The 17,307-nt window shown below is 38.2% G+C and overlaps 1 protein-coding gene across 2 annotated transcripts in view; it reads right to left on the reverse strand.

Moving 5' to 3' along the window:
• Positions 1-17,307, reverse strand: part of pds5b.S (PDS5 cohesin associated factor B S homeolog) — a 68,721-nt gene that overhangs the window by 40,994 nt on the left and 10,420 nt on the right. Inside the window, 8 exon segments of one of the 2 annotated variants that reach the window (NM_001095174.2) lie at positions 1,845-1,960; positions 3,918-4,058; positions 6,308-6,388; positions 7,682-7,808; positions 11,540-11,637; positions 11,729-11,815; positions 14,291-14,494; positions 14,721-14,851. In NM_001095174.2, coding sequence (NP_001088643.2) covers positions 1,845-1,960; positions 3,918-4,058; positions 6,308-6,388; positions 7,682-7,808; positions 11,540-11,637; positions 11,729-11,815; positions 14,291-14,494; positions 14,721-14,828 — 962 coding nt within the window. In that variant the 5' untranslated portion in view covers positions 14,829-14,851. 2 annotated transcript variants of the gene reach the window in all.

The following is a 17,307-nucleotide window of genomic DNA, read 5'->3' on the forward strand; positions in this document are numbered from 1 at the left end:
TTGGGAAAGACTGGGCCTTGTAACATATGCCCTTGCCTTATATAGATACTTGGGAGGTGGGTGCATAGCCACTGAAGGAGGCATATACTCTGGAATATGGATCCTCTCTGTTCCCTGGACGACACACACCCACCCATAAATGAAACTAGTACATTTCATATACATTTAAATACTTATATTTATGCATTCACTATACAGATTATTTGCTGTAGGCTGTCACGGGTATGTTTAGCACTATGCATATAATTTGTAACATCATTTCCACACAATAAAGATACTTTGTTATCAATTTTATTATCACCACCTTGTTAAATGGTTATATGACCATAATACTTACACACAATAATATTAGATACATGCATTTTATACACCTGCCATACCGTTTCTTTTTAGAGTAATCAGAAAGAACTGTGCACTCTATTAGCTGCTAAGAGGAACATCTCCCATTTATTCAGTCAATGAGCAAGAGCCTATGTATATGGCCTTCTTTCCCCATCAGTAAATAGGAGAGGCATTGGATGTTGTGGTCCATAATAGGGATGCACTGAATCCACTATTTTGTATTTGGCCGAACCCCCGAATCCTTCGCAAAGGATTCGGCAGAATACAATGCAAATTAGGGGTGGGAAGGGGAATTTTTTTTTTACTTCCTTGTTTTGTGACAAAAGTCACGCGATTTCCCTCTCCACCCCTAATTTGCATATGCAAATTAGGATTCGGTTCGACCAGGCACAAGGATTCAGCCGAATCCGAATCCTGCTGAAAAAGGCCGAATCCTGACCGAATCACGAACCGAATCCTGGATTCGGTGCATCCCTAGTCCATAACAACAGGGGAAAATAAGTAACACCACCTTTTTAGAACAGACAGCCAGGAACTTTCTGTCATATGTAGCAGTCACGGTACCCCAACAGCAGCTGTTTCTGGTACACCAGGAATATTCAAAAATAGCTGTATGCCAATTGCCACCTCTGCTTCAATTCAAGGCTAATGTGTATTATTATTATGGTCAAATCTGGGCCAGATTATATTTATTGGCCATCATATCTGGGTGAATGTTGAGTGGTCAGATATGATGTCCAATGCAACCAAAAGCCTCTTCCCATTCTTTTGGAAAGTCCATATTGTGGAAATGTCTGCTGATAAGTAGGTATTACTATGGAAAGAGTAAGCTGAGTGAAAAGTACCTAGTGTCAAAATGATCATGTTTAGCATTTTATCCCCATCCCTGAGAAGGCAATACAAAAACACTATGTGGCATAAGACATAAAAAAGAATTACACCCAAAATTCTTTTTTTGCATAGTGAAGAAAATTTGGACACAAAGTAACTTCCCAAAATGCATAATCAAAATATCAAAGTATTCGGTCAGGCTGTTTGCATTCTCTGCACTGCTAATTGTAAAAAGAAACAGGCAGTCGGTTATCAGAGGTGGAGAAGAACTGCTTTTTGTTACATTGTTTACTAGTCAGAACCAGAGAAAAAGCAATGGATAAAGAAATGCTGCTTCTAACTGAAATTACATTTACAGACATGGTGCTCAGAAAGCAGTACCCCCCGAGTGTTTGTGTAATAAATTATTACAATAGAATCCCCATTTTACGTTTTTCAGGGGACCAGAAAAAATGGTGGAAAATGGAAAAACAGGGAAATGTATTATGCATAATATATACCGTAGGTGGGACCACAAACCAACAATGTAAAATGAGGGAAAACTAAATCAGGGGATGTAAAATTGAGGTTCCACTGTATTATTAAAGCTCTGCCAATGTGTTACCCAAGTTATAATGGGCAAGGGGTACACATAAAGCTAGATATGTACACAGCAGTAATAAGATAATTACCTTCCTAGGTAGCATTGCCAAAGAGGTTTGTTTTGAGAAGCCAGTTCTGAATCTTTGGCACCAAACATTTTTGCCAGCAATTTAACCACCTGTAGTCGCTCTTCATTGTCATTACTCTGAATTCAAAGATAAATAATGCATCTCAGTTAAAAGTACAGACAAAGCCACTTACATATATATACACATACAGGTATGGGACCTGTTATCCAGAATGCTCGGGACCTGGGGTGTTCTGGATAACGGATAATTCTGTAATTTGGTTCTTCTTACCTCAAGTCAACTAGAAAATCCTTTAAACATTACACATAAACACAATAGGCTGGTTTTGCTTCCAATAAGGATTATTGAAATCTTAGTTGGGATCAAGAACAAGGTACTGTTTTATTATTACAGAGAAAAAGGAAATAATTTTTTAAAATTTGGATTATTTGGATAAAATGGAGTCTGTGGGAGACGGCTTTCCCGTATTCAGAGCATTCTGGATAACAGGTTTCCGGATAACGGATCCCATACCTGTACTAAGAGATAATCATTGCACAACTGACAGCATTACAAATGGGTACATACCCAAGCAAATGCCATTGAGCAATGGTCCCCAACCTTTTTTTTTTTTTAACCCATGAGTTGAGGAGCAACACAAGCATGATAAAATACCTGGGGTGCCAGATATGGGCTATGGTTGGCTATTTGGCAGCCCCTATGTGGACTGGCAGCCAACAGGTTCTACTTGGCAGTATTCTTTGTTTTTATGCAAATAAAACTTGCCCTCAAGCCTGGAATTCAAAAATAAGCACCTGCTTTGAGGCCACTGCGAGCAGGAGTGCGTAGGGAACATGTAGCTTGAGCCGATGGTTGGGGATCACTGCCATAGAGGATAGGGGGGACATTAAACCATGTGCAAAGCAGATATAGGCAGAATGCCATCAGGAAGGGTGAAATGAGATGCATTCACACAGCACACCAATAAGTAGCAAACAGAAGTTTCATAAGGACAGGGTGTGCCAAATTGCAAAGGGCATCCTTATAAACAGCATGTTTGGACATCAGAATATTCATTTATTACTGTTATTACATAAACAAGTATGTACATTTGGATTCCAGTGGCAAAGATGGTTATTAAATTATTCACATTCTGAATAGGAATGAAACCGAAAATGCAGGATTTTATTCAAAAGTAGAAAAACACGCAAACACTCCACCTCTGTCTGTCGGCCTCTATCTCAATCTATCCGCCTCTCTCTCAATCTATCACGTAAGCACATTTGTGTTCAAAATAATAGCAGTCCAACATCACTAACCTTATTAATCAATGTTTTTGGTAGAAATTATATCTACTAAGGTGGTGGGCCGGGGACCATGGATCAGTTTCAATACATCAAAATACTTGAAGAGGTCATGTTGCCTTAGGCCGTAGAGGAAATGCCCTTGAAATGGGACAACGACCCCAAACACAGCAGTAAATGAGCAACATCTTGGCTCCAGACCAACTAGATTGACATTATGGCGTGACCAGCCCAATCCCAGGACCTTAATCCAATAGAAAACTTGTGGGATGACATTAAAAATGCAAGACATGCAGAAGAATTGTGGAATGTAACAGGTGCCAGAAGTTGGTGGACTCCATGCAACACAGATGTGCAGCAGTTCTCAGAAACACTGATTATACAACTAAATATTAGTTCAGTCATTCAAAGGAAAGCAAAATCTTGAAACATGTTTCAGTTCATACAGTGAATGTTTGAGTTTGTAAAGAAGAATGCAGACACTGCTATTTTTTTTAGAACAACCTAATATTCCCTTTTCTTCACTTTCTGTGAAAATTATCATAATGGCAGAAGTTCTGCTTTTGCAAAGTTGTAGATACCACAAGTAGGACTTTGCAAAAGGTGGACCTCTCCTTTAACTCAGCATAATAGTGCCTAGCAGAGGAGGGTGCACATTATTTTCCTCTTCAAGACAGAAATAATCATCCTAATGATAAAAATCCTTTACATATGAATAGCAAATGAACGTCTTTCACAGAGGCAGAAAAGCATGAGTGCATCGTTTCTTTAATTAAAGCAGCTTATTTACCTTGAGCTTGAATTCCAGCTGAGGTAAAACGGAAAGAAGCAAATGACTATCGATGTTGTAGAGCTCCAGAATCAGATCGAACACGTGTTCTGACAAATCACTGATAGAGGTTTTGCCAAGCATGAGAACTTGGTTGAAAAACTGCAATTAAACAAAAATGTAGAATAAGTATAAAATGAACTGGTTTACTGCGGCCTAAAAACAAGAGCTTGCCTAGTTTATCCTGTAACAAAATGTCAAGCTCTCCAGCAGTCATGTGTGTGAAAAAAAGTTTAAAGTAAATTCCACTCTTTATACCGCCTACTTGGAAAAAATAAAGCTATTATAACTCTACAGCATACCTCCCAACTGTCCCTTTTTCGGAGGGACAGTCCCTCTTTTGACAGCTCAACCCGCAGTCCCTTATTTGTACTGGAAAGAACAGCTAACAGGTGCAAATAAGATACTTTGTAACAATTTTGAGACACAAAAACACAGTTTAGATAAGGAGAAATATTTTCAAACTTTCATAACCTGCCAAATTTTGTAAAACAAACATGGTAATTAGGGGGTGTGGCCACAGAAAGGGGTGTGGTCAAAAAATGCCGCGCTACGTGCAGAAAAAAAATTCATTTCTAAATTAGACATCAAATAATTCATTCTATGTAAATCTTAATTCCTGAACCAACAAGTATATATTTTTTTAGTTGTAATACTGGTGTGTAGGCAGCCATCTCAGGTCATTTTCCCCAGTCATGTGCTTTCAGAAAGAGCCAGTGCTGCACAATGGAAATGCTTTCTGACAGGCTGTTTCTCCTACTCAATGTAACGGAATGTGTCGCAGTGGGACCTGGATTTTTACTATTAATGGTTGTTCTTATTTTTACCAGGGAGCTGTTATCTGGTTACCTTCCCTCTGCTAATGGGCTGAGGGGGGAAGGGAGGAGATAATATCACCCCAACTTGCAGTACAGCAGTAAAGATTGACTGAAGTTTATCAAAGCACAAGTCACATGACTAGGGGCAGCTGGGAAACGGACAATATGTCTAGCCCCATGTCATATTTCAAAATTAAATATAAAAAAAAAAAATCTGTTTGCTCTTTTGAAAAACAGTACAGAATTAACTGATGAATTTTGGGGAAAAAACACGTTTCCCATGACCATATTCATTTAAAGATACTGAGAAATATAAGTATTAAAATATCCATTGCACACATGCACCACAATTATGCCAGACCTTCTAACATTATTTTACATCACACTGGACTTGGCAATACGAATTTAAATCAATGGAAACACAAATGGAAAAAGCCATGGTTGTGTAAAAACAGCAAGTTCCTTTGATTTGATTACTTCATTTTTACTCTGACATCATATACCACATTTTTAATGGTAATCAGCAGTGTAAAAAAGTAGCAACAAATACAACTTGGCTGTGGAACAACTCTAAAAGGAATATAAGGCTATGAGGGGCACTAGCTGTCACTTAGATGCCAGTTATCCTGCATAGCTTTCATCAGTCCTTCATGAATTTCTTTAGTATGAAATCCAATCACCTAATAAAAAAAATCTCCCCAAACACTATTTACATGGCTATGAAAATGATGGCCTGGAAATTTCCACCACTAGACATATACTATGGATATTGGTCAGCCAGGGCTGGAAATAAAGAACTGAGGTTTTCTTCACTTGGCGTCAGCCCAAACAAACTGGAGCCACCGAAAATCTGTCATGCAATGTTCTGTGTATGGCCCTTTGTACGGAAGTGATCAGCCCATGCAATAAGTGGTTTCAAAAGAATAGGCAGGCTTTAGCTCAACAACTTTTTTAAGGCCCAGGGTGTCAGGGACTATGTGTAGGACCTGTTATCAAGAATGCTTGGGACCTGGGGCTTTCTGGATAACGGATCTTTCCGTAATTTGGATCCTCATACCTAAGTCTACTAGAAAATCATGTAAACATTAAATAAATCACATGGGCTGTTTGTGCTTCCAATAAGAATTAATTATATCTTATTTTGGATAAAGTACAAGGTACAGTTTTATCATTACAGATAAAAAAGAAATGGTTTTTAAAAATGTGGATTATCTTGATAAAATGGAATCTATAGGAGGTGGCCATTCTGCAATTTGGAACTTTCTGGATAGTGGGTTTGCAGATAACGGACCCCATACCTGTATATCTATGTCTACGCATTTCTGTATTCATTTAATCCATGGGTTGCAAACACACAATTGAACAAAAAACCCGTATTAGAGGTCTAAAAATGTAAATACCTTAGTAACCTCAAAGTTAAAAAATTGAAAACGTGCACATACGTTCACATTGCCTCGGTTTAGCATTATCAGCAAAACAACTGACTGAACACTGTTTTAAAAAAATCATTACAATTTTTTAGCTGAAACTTACATTTGTAATGTATGGTTCAATAGCTTGAGCAGTTCTCTTAAGCAGAGCTTTTGCCAGGTCATAAGCTTGTTTGTTTAAATTCTGAAACCCAAAAAACAAAAAACAAATTATTTGGTATTTTATCATTCTAAAAAACCAAATCCAGCAGCTGAAATCCTAACATTTTAGAAAATATATTGTAAAAAGTGAAAAATGTCCTTATTATGATTTTATTTTCTAAACGAATTGTGTGCACGTGGCGTAAAGGACATAAAAGGTGATTAAGTGGTAATAGTGTGAAATTTATGCATTTGAGATGTTGTGGGGGTTTTAAATATTAGATTGGTTTGAAGTGTGTATGGAAGTTCGGGAAATGTTGAGGAAAGGTAAAGAAATTTAAGATACTACAAATAGGACAATAACACAACGTAATCGCACCGAACATGTAAGAAAAAGGTAATGGGATGATAATGAACACTGACAGAAAGAACTGGTAGAACTCTTCACATATCTCACAATGTGCAGTCAAACTAAGCCTAAGGATACACGTTCTGATGCTTTGGTCGGCCTGAGCAATTTATTGGAGTCAGGCTATAAAGGAATAGGGCAGCACGGAGGAATAAGAAACAGCACATAGTAGAAGAATCTAGGGGGAGGTACAGAATTTGAGATCATCAGTTTAGGAACAGCAGCATATTTATCACAGTTTGGTTGGGCGCAGAAACAAAACAGTAGAAGATACTCAGGGAGGTGTGGGGACATCATTTCCGGAATAGTAGCATATCTTTTTAAATTAACTTTTGGTATGATGTAAAGAGCAATATTTTGAGACAATTTGCATTTAGTTTTCATTTATTATTATTGTTGTTTGCGTTATGTAGTTTTATTTGGGGGCTCTCCAATCTGCAATTTCAGCAATCTGGTTGCTAAGATCCAAATTACTCTAGTAACAATGCACGGATATATGAATAGTAATAGAAAGATGAGTAATAAAAAGTAGCAATAACAATAAAATAGTCTTACAGAGCATTTTTTTTGATGGGGTCAGTGACTCCATTTCAAAGCTGGAAAGGGTCCGAAGACGTTGAATTGTTAAAAAAATGAAAGTCAATTGTAAATTTGCTAAGAATTATCCATTTTAGAACATACTAAAGTTAACTTTAAGGTGAACCACCCCTTTAATGATCATGTAGAAATGCTGCAATTAAATGTAGGATGCCTTTTTTGTAACCAATGGCATAATACAAATTTTCACACTTTTCTAAATCAAAAAAAAACCTTAAATTACGTTTTACAGTGGAACACAATACGCAACAGTTATAATCTATGATTTGTATAGGTTTCTCACATAAGACATTTTTCTTAAGGATGCAACTATGATATAGAGAAATATACCTTGTGTGCAGGAACCAAGTTCACTAGGACACTATCGAGCAGCTCCTGAGAAACCGTATCTCCTTCACAAACGATAGAGCTCATTAAATCCACCATATGCATATGAACTTTCTGATTATGTCCATTACTAAAAGGATATTAGCAAAGTTAGATTTTCAATTAAACATATGGTCTCTATGCCCTTATTAAAAAGCAACAGGTGATTGGCCTATCTATATGTAAAAAACAACAAACTTGTGCTGTGCATATTGTAATTAAGCATTATATAGGTATATCTAATAGAACTCACAGCTAAGAATCCTACAAATCCTCTTGTAGTACATACAGATAGAAACAACTTTAATGGAAAATATTAGAGGATGTAGAATCCTATTCATCCTTCATGTGGAAAAATATCTGTCTGCCTAAATGCCAAGAGATTTTTAAGTCCCACTGCAGCCCAACGGCTCAATTAAAATATCTTTTTAGAATTTTTTTTTTTTTTTTAACGTAAGCAAAATATAGACATTTTTGTTATAAGGCACCAACAGGTCTTTGTTTTGGTTTTACCCTTATTATCTCCCCAGTAATTAGCTTGCCTAACTAGAGATAATCAGTTCTGTAAAACCCCCTGTCTGCCCTGTTACATGTAAAGAAGGACAATAACACAGTATAGTTTATTGTACAAGAAACCGTAGGCACTTTCTAATTTATTTCAAAATCCATCAATATATCAAACATCATTCATAAAACCAGATGAAATTAATGAAATTATATACATCAAGAAAGAACAATATTGAGATCTGCTAAACTGGCATTTTATATATATATGGCATATATATATATATATATATATATATATATATATATATATTATATATATATATATATATATATATATATATATATATATATATATATATATATATATATATATATATATATATATATAAAATATACACAAAAGCCATGAATATCCTGTAAATTATATCCTTATAAACGGTGAGTTCTGATGTCATCAGTTATAAACGGTGAGTTCTGATGTCATTTCTGTCACGGCCTCGTGTTTTTATATGGTCATGAAACTCCTCGGTAACTTATAATATCCCTATATTTTACAAAAGGGGGTACTTTATTCAATATATATATATATATATGTCAAAGTCATCCCATATCTGGCCAGTCCTACGCTTAATTTTCATCTGATTCATTAAGAATTCAATTGCTTAATTATACATTTTACAAAGGGACTAAGTTTTACCTGCAACTTACTAGCTGCTTTCAAAGTAAAACTCGCAAACTTGGCTGCCCTTTTATTAGACACCAGTGGGATCACCTGACTATAGAATTCAATTGCTTCATTATACATTTTACAAAGGGACTAAGTTTTACCTGCAACTTACTATAGTCAGGTGATCCCACTGGTGTCTAATAAAAGGGCAGCCAAGGTTGGGAGTTTTACTTTGAAAGCAGCTAGTAAGTTGCAGGTAAAACTTAGTCCCTTTGTAAAATGTATAATTAAGCAATTGAATTCTTAATGAATCAGATGAAAATTAAGCGTAGGACTGGCCAGATATAGGATGACTTTGACGTAGTTGGCCAGCTTAAATATATTGCAATATTGCATGGCAACACCTGCCGCTTACGCTATGGGGTAGAGTGGCCCTGTTTAAAATGGTTTTTCTTCCGAAATTTTTGTATCTTTTTCGTAACTGCCCAATTCACATACCAAATAGAGTTTTTCGCAACATTGACAAGGTGATGACGTCATTTATTTGGAACAATAAAGCCCCCAGGATTGCCAAAGAAACTCTATATGCCCCTTTGGACAGCGGTGGCCTGGCGCTGCCCAACTTGAAGGCCTACTACTTGGCGGCCCAGGCTGCCTATGTTCATTGGTGGCTGATGCCTAACGCAGAGAACCCTAATATGCAGCTATAGGCTTCGTGGTTGGGGTCGGTAGAGGCACTGCGGAATGCTCCTTCTAGAGCACATGCCGATCTCCCCAAGGAACTGGCAGTGGTGACAACTACACATAGGGCTTGGCTTTCCGCTCTCCATCTGACAGGGGTTGACCCACCATTGCTCTCCCCGAATTTGCCACTCTGGAGAAATTCTAATCTGATCCACTTCAATGACCTCCCCAACTTCCACACCTGGCCTTTAGGGGGCATTAAATTCCTGTCTGATGTCTTAGAGGATAATATGTTTATATCTTACACTGTGCTTAGAGACAGAATGACGGTTCCTAATCTGAGACTCCATGCATACTTTCAATTGAGGGAGGCCTTTTTGTCACAATTTCGCTCCCAGCTACTGGTAACCGAGGACTACCCACTGTTGGAACTAGTCCAGACGGAAACGCCAGCTAAATTGGTATCCCGTATTTATTGGCTGCTCGTTCGTGCCCCTGTGGCCCCGTTTCACCGCACTTATCTTAAATGGCGTGACACTTTAGGAGACCTGGAGGAGGACCAGTGGGAAGAGGTGACTGACAATCTCTATCACTTTTTAGTGTCCTCGCGAGATCGACTGATACAATATAAGTTCCTCCACCAGGTCTACCTCACACCGGCTAAGCTGCACAGGTTTGGCAGTAGGGCAAATGGCAATTGCCATAGGTGTCAGGCGGAACAGGCCAACTTTCTCCACATGACGTGGCAATGCCCCCACATACAAGCTTTTTGGAGCGCGGTCACAACGCATCTCTCGACACAGCTGGCTCTCCCCCCATTGCTTAATCCTTACGCCTGTCTGTTGGGAATTTTAGAGGGAGTTATTCATGGGAAACTCTTACACCTCCTCACTAGAGGACTGCTATATTATGCGAAAAAGTGTATTGTATTGAGATGGATGGGCCCTAGACCTCCCACACTGACAATGTGGCGTAAGCAAGTGAATAGTGTTCTTCCCCTGATCAAACTTACCTACCTGTCTAGGGGCTGTCCCGACAAGTTTGATAAAATCTGGCGCCCTTGGACTGATGCTGAGGGCATTTCTGTTATAGGCGATTAGAACTTGTACCTGTTGGCCATGGAGTACTCTGTCTGCATTCTTTGTAACTGCTGTACTGTATTTTCTTGGTCCGTGTCTCCCAGGCGGGAGCATACCCACCCCCCCCTCCCCCTTGTCTTGTCTATGAAAATCAATAAAAACTTTTTGGTTTAAAAAATATATTGCAATATATGGACAAATAATCCCTGTGTTTAAAGGGTAAGGCATTTTTCAGTAGCAGTATGCACAAAATGTCGCTGTCTTAAATATATTGATAATGGGTTGAGTGCAGAGGACCTTTTGTAGTTGACTATATGTATTTTGTGGTCACACCCTCATTGCACCCCCGCCTAATGGTTTTAAAAAATAGTGGTGAGCACAACACTAATTTTAAAAGGCAAGGAAATAGTGACGTGCGGGTCGAAAAAAAACTCAACCCTACCGACCCTGCCTTCCGTTTATAGACCTGACCCACTGATGATGTCACCAAAAGGTGATGGGAGCAGGCACGCACCTATAAAACTGGAAGCCAGCAGTGTAAGGTCATGGGCAGGGAGAGCAGGCAGAAGAGCTCAACCCACAACCGTCTGCAATCCGCAAATGGCACAGCGGGGTCGGCCGAACCCGCAAGGATTGGGTAGGCCTGCACATCACTACAAGGAAAGCCTAATTCACTGTTAATACACCCTTTAATAAATGGAACCACTATGTCAATCCCTCCTGCACTTCTATGGTTTGGAGAACTTTCTAGGAATGCTGCCATTTAACCTCTCACTCTTCCAGGTGACAGTTGCAGCTGACAGTAGTGTAAAATAAAGTATTGCTATTGTTGAGGCGCAAAGCATGAAAAATCTTGGACAGCTCAAACTTATTAATAATACTTACTTGATCACAGAAAATAATGTTCTATATAGCTGTGTAAAAATCTCATTGCAATCTTCCAGCTCAAAACATATATTATAGGATTTCACCCATGCGATATTCTGTTGAGGAAAAAAAGGATAAATGTAACGATTCAGACAGAACATTACAGTCAATATAAACATTCCAAAAAACATTATACTCATAGCTTACCTCTAGCAAATAGAAATATCTATTAAACTGTGGACTCTTTGTATCTTCAAGACCCTTTAGTTGTCTTGTTATGAACATAAATATATCCTAAGAGCAAAAATATAAACATATATTATAAGCAACGACAAAAAACCAACAGGCATAACTGATCATGTGATAATATACATTCATAAACAATGTATTTTCTAATTTTAAACTGTAGTCTATGTTTGTTGGAAGCAAAGAAATTATACTTGGGAAACTGGTAGGGAGTACGACTGCTTTCCAAGTAACATATTCAGGTTTTTATTGCAGTAACCAAAGGGTAAGCCCCTCAACGCAAGTTTTTGGGTATAGAATATATTATTGGATCTGTATTTGCAAATCAGTTGTGTACCAGGAATTCTGTAGTTATTTGGAACCCTTTGAGTGCATTCCATGACACAGTTAACTGAATTGTAGGCAGCCCTTTTCTAAAGCTGGCCATAGATGTAAAGATTTTTTTGAAGATCTTTTTATCGTGAGACCAACAATATCTTGAAACGATTGTTTAAAGGTACGATTTGTCCATCAACTAAAAAGACCATTTCAAGCGATATTGTCTAGTTGAAGCCAGCAAAACGGAGGGTAGCTGTCTGCTTGGCCCCAAAAACATAGCTAGATTTCACTGTGACGATGAAAATTTTTTAACCTGGCTTATCAATTTTCTGACAGATGTCGGACGAAAACTCGTTAGATGCACGATCGTTCGATTCCCACTAAACTCACGATAATTTGACGGATTTGTTGCATTGCGCTAAAATCTGGTCTTTCACCAAAGAAAAATCTTTGCGTCTATGGGGACCTTAAACCTGATGGATATTACTAAAGTCAAGTACATGTAATAATCACTGTCAACAATGGTCCAAGCACAAGTATTTCAAGAGTGTAGGGACAATCAAGTGCAGAGCTAATCTTGAACACTAAACAATGAAATGGAGATAGCAAAAGCTAACCATTTCTATAGAAACTGTATTGTGGATTCTAAGATCCCCAGGAAGTGGCTTCAATAACTGTTAAATATGAAAAGGAAACACACAACTGAAACGTAATTTGATTTCTGTCTCTGGTGAATGATCTCAGATCATTTTAAAGTTCATGCTGAAGTCATGTCTTGTCAAAAAAAAAAAAAATAAAAAAAAAATAAGGACTTTTGCTATTACAGATATTCTTGGAACCCTGACGGAATCGTTGATTCAACAAAATTTCTTTTATCTGTTACCTTGTTAACATGTTAAAAGGTGCCTTGACCAAAATTTTAACTTTAAAAGAGGTAGGGAATTATTGAAACAGAAAGTCCATAAACCTCTGTAATTAGGGTTGCAGGTCCGAGAAAAGGTTGGGTTATGATGCAACGGGGCAGGACTATGACACAAATGGGGGTGGAACTGGGACACTGGTGGCCAAAGGGGAGGCAGAATAAGGTTGAAATGGGCATGACGGGAGGGGTGGAAATAGGGAAGAAGTAGGGAAGAAGTTGAGGCAGATCAGCGGCAGACCAGAGGCAGAACAAATAGGGTTTACAAATTTACTTTTCAAGCACATAGGTCAGTAAATTTGTAATACTGGCTCAGACCTGCCATGTATTTTACTGGCTAGGCTGGTGAAATACCAGCCAGGTGGCAAGTTTAAAGGAGAAATCAACCTGTGGGGGAAAAAAAACCCTCCCCCCATCCCAGGTAGCCCTCCCTCTCCTCCCCCCAGGCTAAATACATCCCCCCCCAGGGAGATGGCCCATGCTTACCCCTCGGCGCAGATTCTTCCAGCGAAGTTCCACGCATCTATCTTCCGGCTCCTCTGTAAGCGGACAGAGATCGGTATTTCTGTGCATGTGCAGTTGGAGCCGGTTTGCGACAACTGCGAATGTGCGGAATTACACGGAAATGGACAATCTCTCAGTCAGCTTACCGAGGACGCAGAAGATGGACGCATGGAACTTCTCTGGCAGAATCTGCGCCGAGGGGTAAGTATGAAGTATGGGGCATCTCCCCGGGGGGGGGGGTAGTTTGCCTGGGGGAAGGGCTACCTGGGGTGAGGGGTAAGGGTTTTTTTTTCCCCACAGGTTGATTTCTCCTTTAACTGTAATATAGCCTAACTCATACAGACTGCAGTATGTATCATTGGTCTGTAAGTGGCTAATTTATGGATTCATGCAAATTATTCCCACGCATAACAAAAAATAAAATAGAGGGTCTACGTATGCCACACATTCCCTGCAAATTGTCTAGCAGGGTAGAGACTTCATCAAGGCCTGTTCTATTCCTACATATAGTTAATAAAAACTATCCAGTGGCACTACAGGTTTTGAAGACTTGAGCTATGGTGTGTCCACCACAATGAATAAGCAGAAGCAGGACAATTATCGTCCCTACAGTTTAAAAATCCAAACAACAGTGATGGAAACTGCACCAGTGCAAAGTATATTTTAGCAGGAAGTACAAACATCTTTTTTTAGTAGGATTTACTTTATTATGTTTTTCTACATAAGTTTCCTGCTGTGCCTTGATACTAAATAATTAACATTTTGAGCATTATCTGTCTTACCTTCAGTTTATCAGGCGATGTATATGGAGCTTCTGGGGCATAGATTCTAAAAATATCAGCAAGGCAGCATGCTACAAGCAATCGTACATCTTTGTCAGGATGTTTGAGGAAAAAGTCAGAGGCTAAGTGTAAAGCAAGGTTCAAATACTGCTCCTTTTCTTCTTCAGAGTCTTGATCCATATCCATGAAGGTTTTCACAACCATCTAGGGAAATAAAATAGGTTCAGTCACAAGTTATGCCTGAATGTTAAGAACACGGTTATTAAATAACACTAAATGTGCAGCATCTACAAAAACTATTGTAAAAAAAAAAAAAAAAAAAAAAAAAAAAAAGGGTTATTATCACCCCAGAAAACTCTACTTGCAATTCTTCTACTGAGTTTGCAAACATTATGGGGCTGATTTCCGGAAAAACAAAGCGATATCTCACCTTTAACCGTCTAACCATTTCTTCTTTGGAAATCTTGTCTGAAATTTCCTTGACACCTGGGGGATACGTGATTTTTCCATCGTTGCCCTTGGCCTTGGAGAGAGCCATGATTGCTCAAATAATTTTTGCACCTGCAAACACAAAATTATAACTAAACAGGATGCTTGCAAATGTAATCTTTTGCTTTTGTTTCACAACCAAAATAAACAGCAAATACAGGGATGAAAAGAATGAATTAACAGGCAGTTACTACAATTATCTATCCATCCATTTAAAAATGAGAACGGTCTCAGATTCTCATTGCATTCAAGGATAACCCTGCCCACTAAAAATCAAAACAACAGCAAACAGATCTGAAGGAGGAGACCATCACAAGAAGGAATGAATAGCCAGGAAGATCCTAAAAATGTTAAAACCTTTTTACTAGAAATGTGAAAAAGCAACATGTAATTTCCCATAGCATAAAATTGAAACAAACAACTTTGTTAAATGGCTGCCCCCACGGCTACACTGCACAGGCATTTTCTGGGGAAGTCACTTCACATAGAGAAGTATATAGCCTCCTCGTTAACAGTTATTTTAAAGTAACAGCAAAAAGTAATGAAAATATAATGTACTGTTGTGCTGCACTGGTACAGGCAAGAGATGTAAAAGGACAATATTTACTTAAGTATATATACCAGTTTGGTAAGATTCTTTAATATAAATACAAAAAAACGCCAATACCTTAGTATGCTGCAATAGGGGCGATCCCAATTTATTCCATGGTGCTACCAGACACTGCAGTTACAATCAAACGTTTCGGGACAGGTGTTCCCGAAACGTTTGATTGTAACTACAGTGTCTGGTAGCACCATGGAATAAATTGGGATCGCCCCTATTGCAGCATACTAAGGTATTGGCGTTTTTTTGTATTTGGATTAATTGCTGGCGTTTGGCTAGGCCAGTGTCAAAGCCTTTTTACCCCTTAAACTGAACTTTTGTAAGATTCTTTCATATACCACTTCATATGATATAAACTGTTTCTCAAGAATTCATTTTGGGGGTATAGTTTTCCTTTAAGGAATAAAGGCATGGGATACATAGCATATAACAAATAAGCTCTGTAGTATACAATGGGATTCTTCAGAGCTTATCTGTATATCCTGTGCATGAATAACAGCCCCATGGCTACACAGCAGCTTGTTTATATAAACTATAGTTGTGTAGCAAACACACCAGTGTTAACAGTGCTGGCCAATAGAACATTATATTGCCATTCCTTAATTATTCCTTGGTGTTACCATTGCTTTAAGCATTCAATAGACCCAAAACAACGCTGGACTCACCAGTCATTTGTGTTTCTCGGTAACGCCAGTCCATAACAAGAGCAAAAATGACAAACTACAATATCCCGTCTAAGAACCAACTGTTATTTAAAACAGTGTAGGAACAAAGAAGATATTTTTCATCTCATGTGTACTCAAAAATGGTCTAATTCCTCACTGTGGGATGCCAGTAACTGTTCAGGTCCTATAGAACCATCAATATTTGTCTGTAGCATTACCTGGGCAGTGTTGAAAGCTCCCTCAACAACATCTCCATAAAATTATTTTTTGCAGGAATGGTTTATCATTTATAGCAATGGCTGAACCAGCCACCTCACCCCTGCCTCTCGAAAGAGTACAAAAGAATCAGGATAAGTTGCTCCATAGAGCAGAACAATTATTTGATGCAAACCGAATGGCTACACACAGGGATGGACAATTAAATGTTGTGTGATGCTTCCGTCCATGTTGATGACTAAATGGTATTGTTACCTTTGTTTGAATGATGGCCCAAAAGAACAGATATAAGTGATAGCGAGAAGGTACCATGAATTACTTAAATTTCACAATGTTCCATTCTCCCACTGAGGGCTAAGGACAGACAGGATTTTGACAATGATTGGAATTGGCCAAACTGTCCAACCAAAAGGATTAGCAGAAGATTGTCAATATCAGCACTTTATAGATTTGATAATTAATAAAGACACTTAGATTTCATAGAAAAAAATACTACATTTTATTTAATCTGCTTAAAGTAGGAGATTCCCCTTCCGATATGACAGCAGCTTTAAAGGGGTTGTTCACCTTCAAACACTTTTTTCAGTTCAGTTTGTTTCAGATTGTTCACCAAAAATAAAGACTTTTCAAATTACTTTCTATTTGTGGACGTTTCTCTAATATTGAAGTTTAACTGTTTAATTTTTCACCTTCTAAAGCAGCTATTGGGGGGGGGTCGCCGACTCTACTGTTCTAAATTGATACATTTAGCTAATACATTTGTTATCTTAGTTTCATTAAAGGCAGCTGTTAGAATTGGTACAATAGTTGCTAATATTCCACAGATAATGTTGAGAACTGGCAGTTAGGCAGTTACTTACTATGTTACTATGTAGAAATGTATCAACTAAATGTAGCAAATTGTAACAGTTCAGAATCTGCTCCAGGATCACTGAGCTGAATCATCACACAGGCTGCACAGTTTGTAATGCAGGAGACATCTGCATTAGACCACACTTAAAACATTGTTACAACTGTATATTGAAGCCAATTTCCAAGTCACA

This window comes from Xenopus laevis, chromosome 2S (assembly GCF_017654675.1).
Source record: "Xenopus laevis strain J_2021 chromosome 2S, Xenopus_laevis_v10.1, whole genome shotgun sequence".
In the NCBI taxonomy this organism is placed as follows: domain Eukaryota; kingdom Metazoa; phylum Chordata; class Amphibia; order Anura; family Pipidae; genus Xenopus; species Xenopus laevis.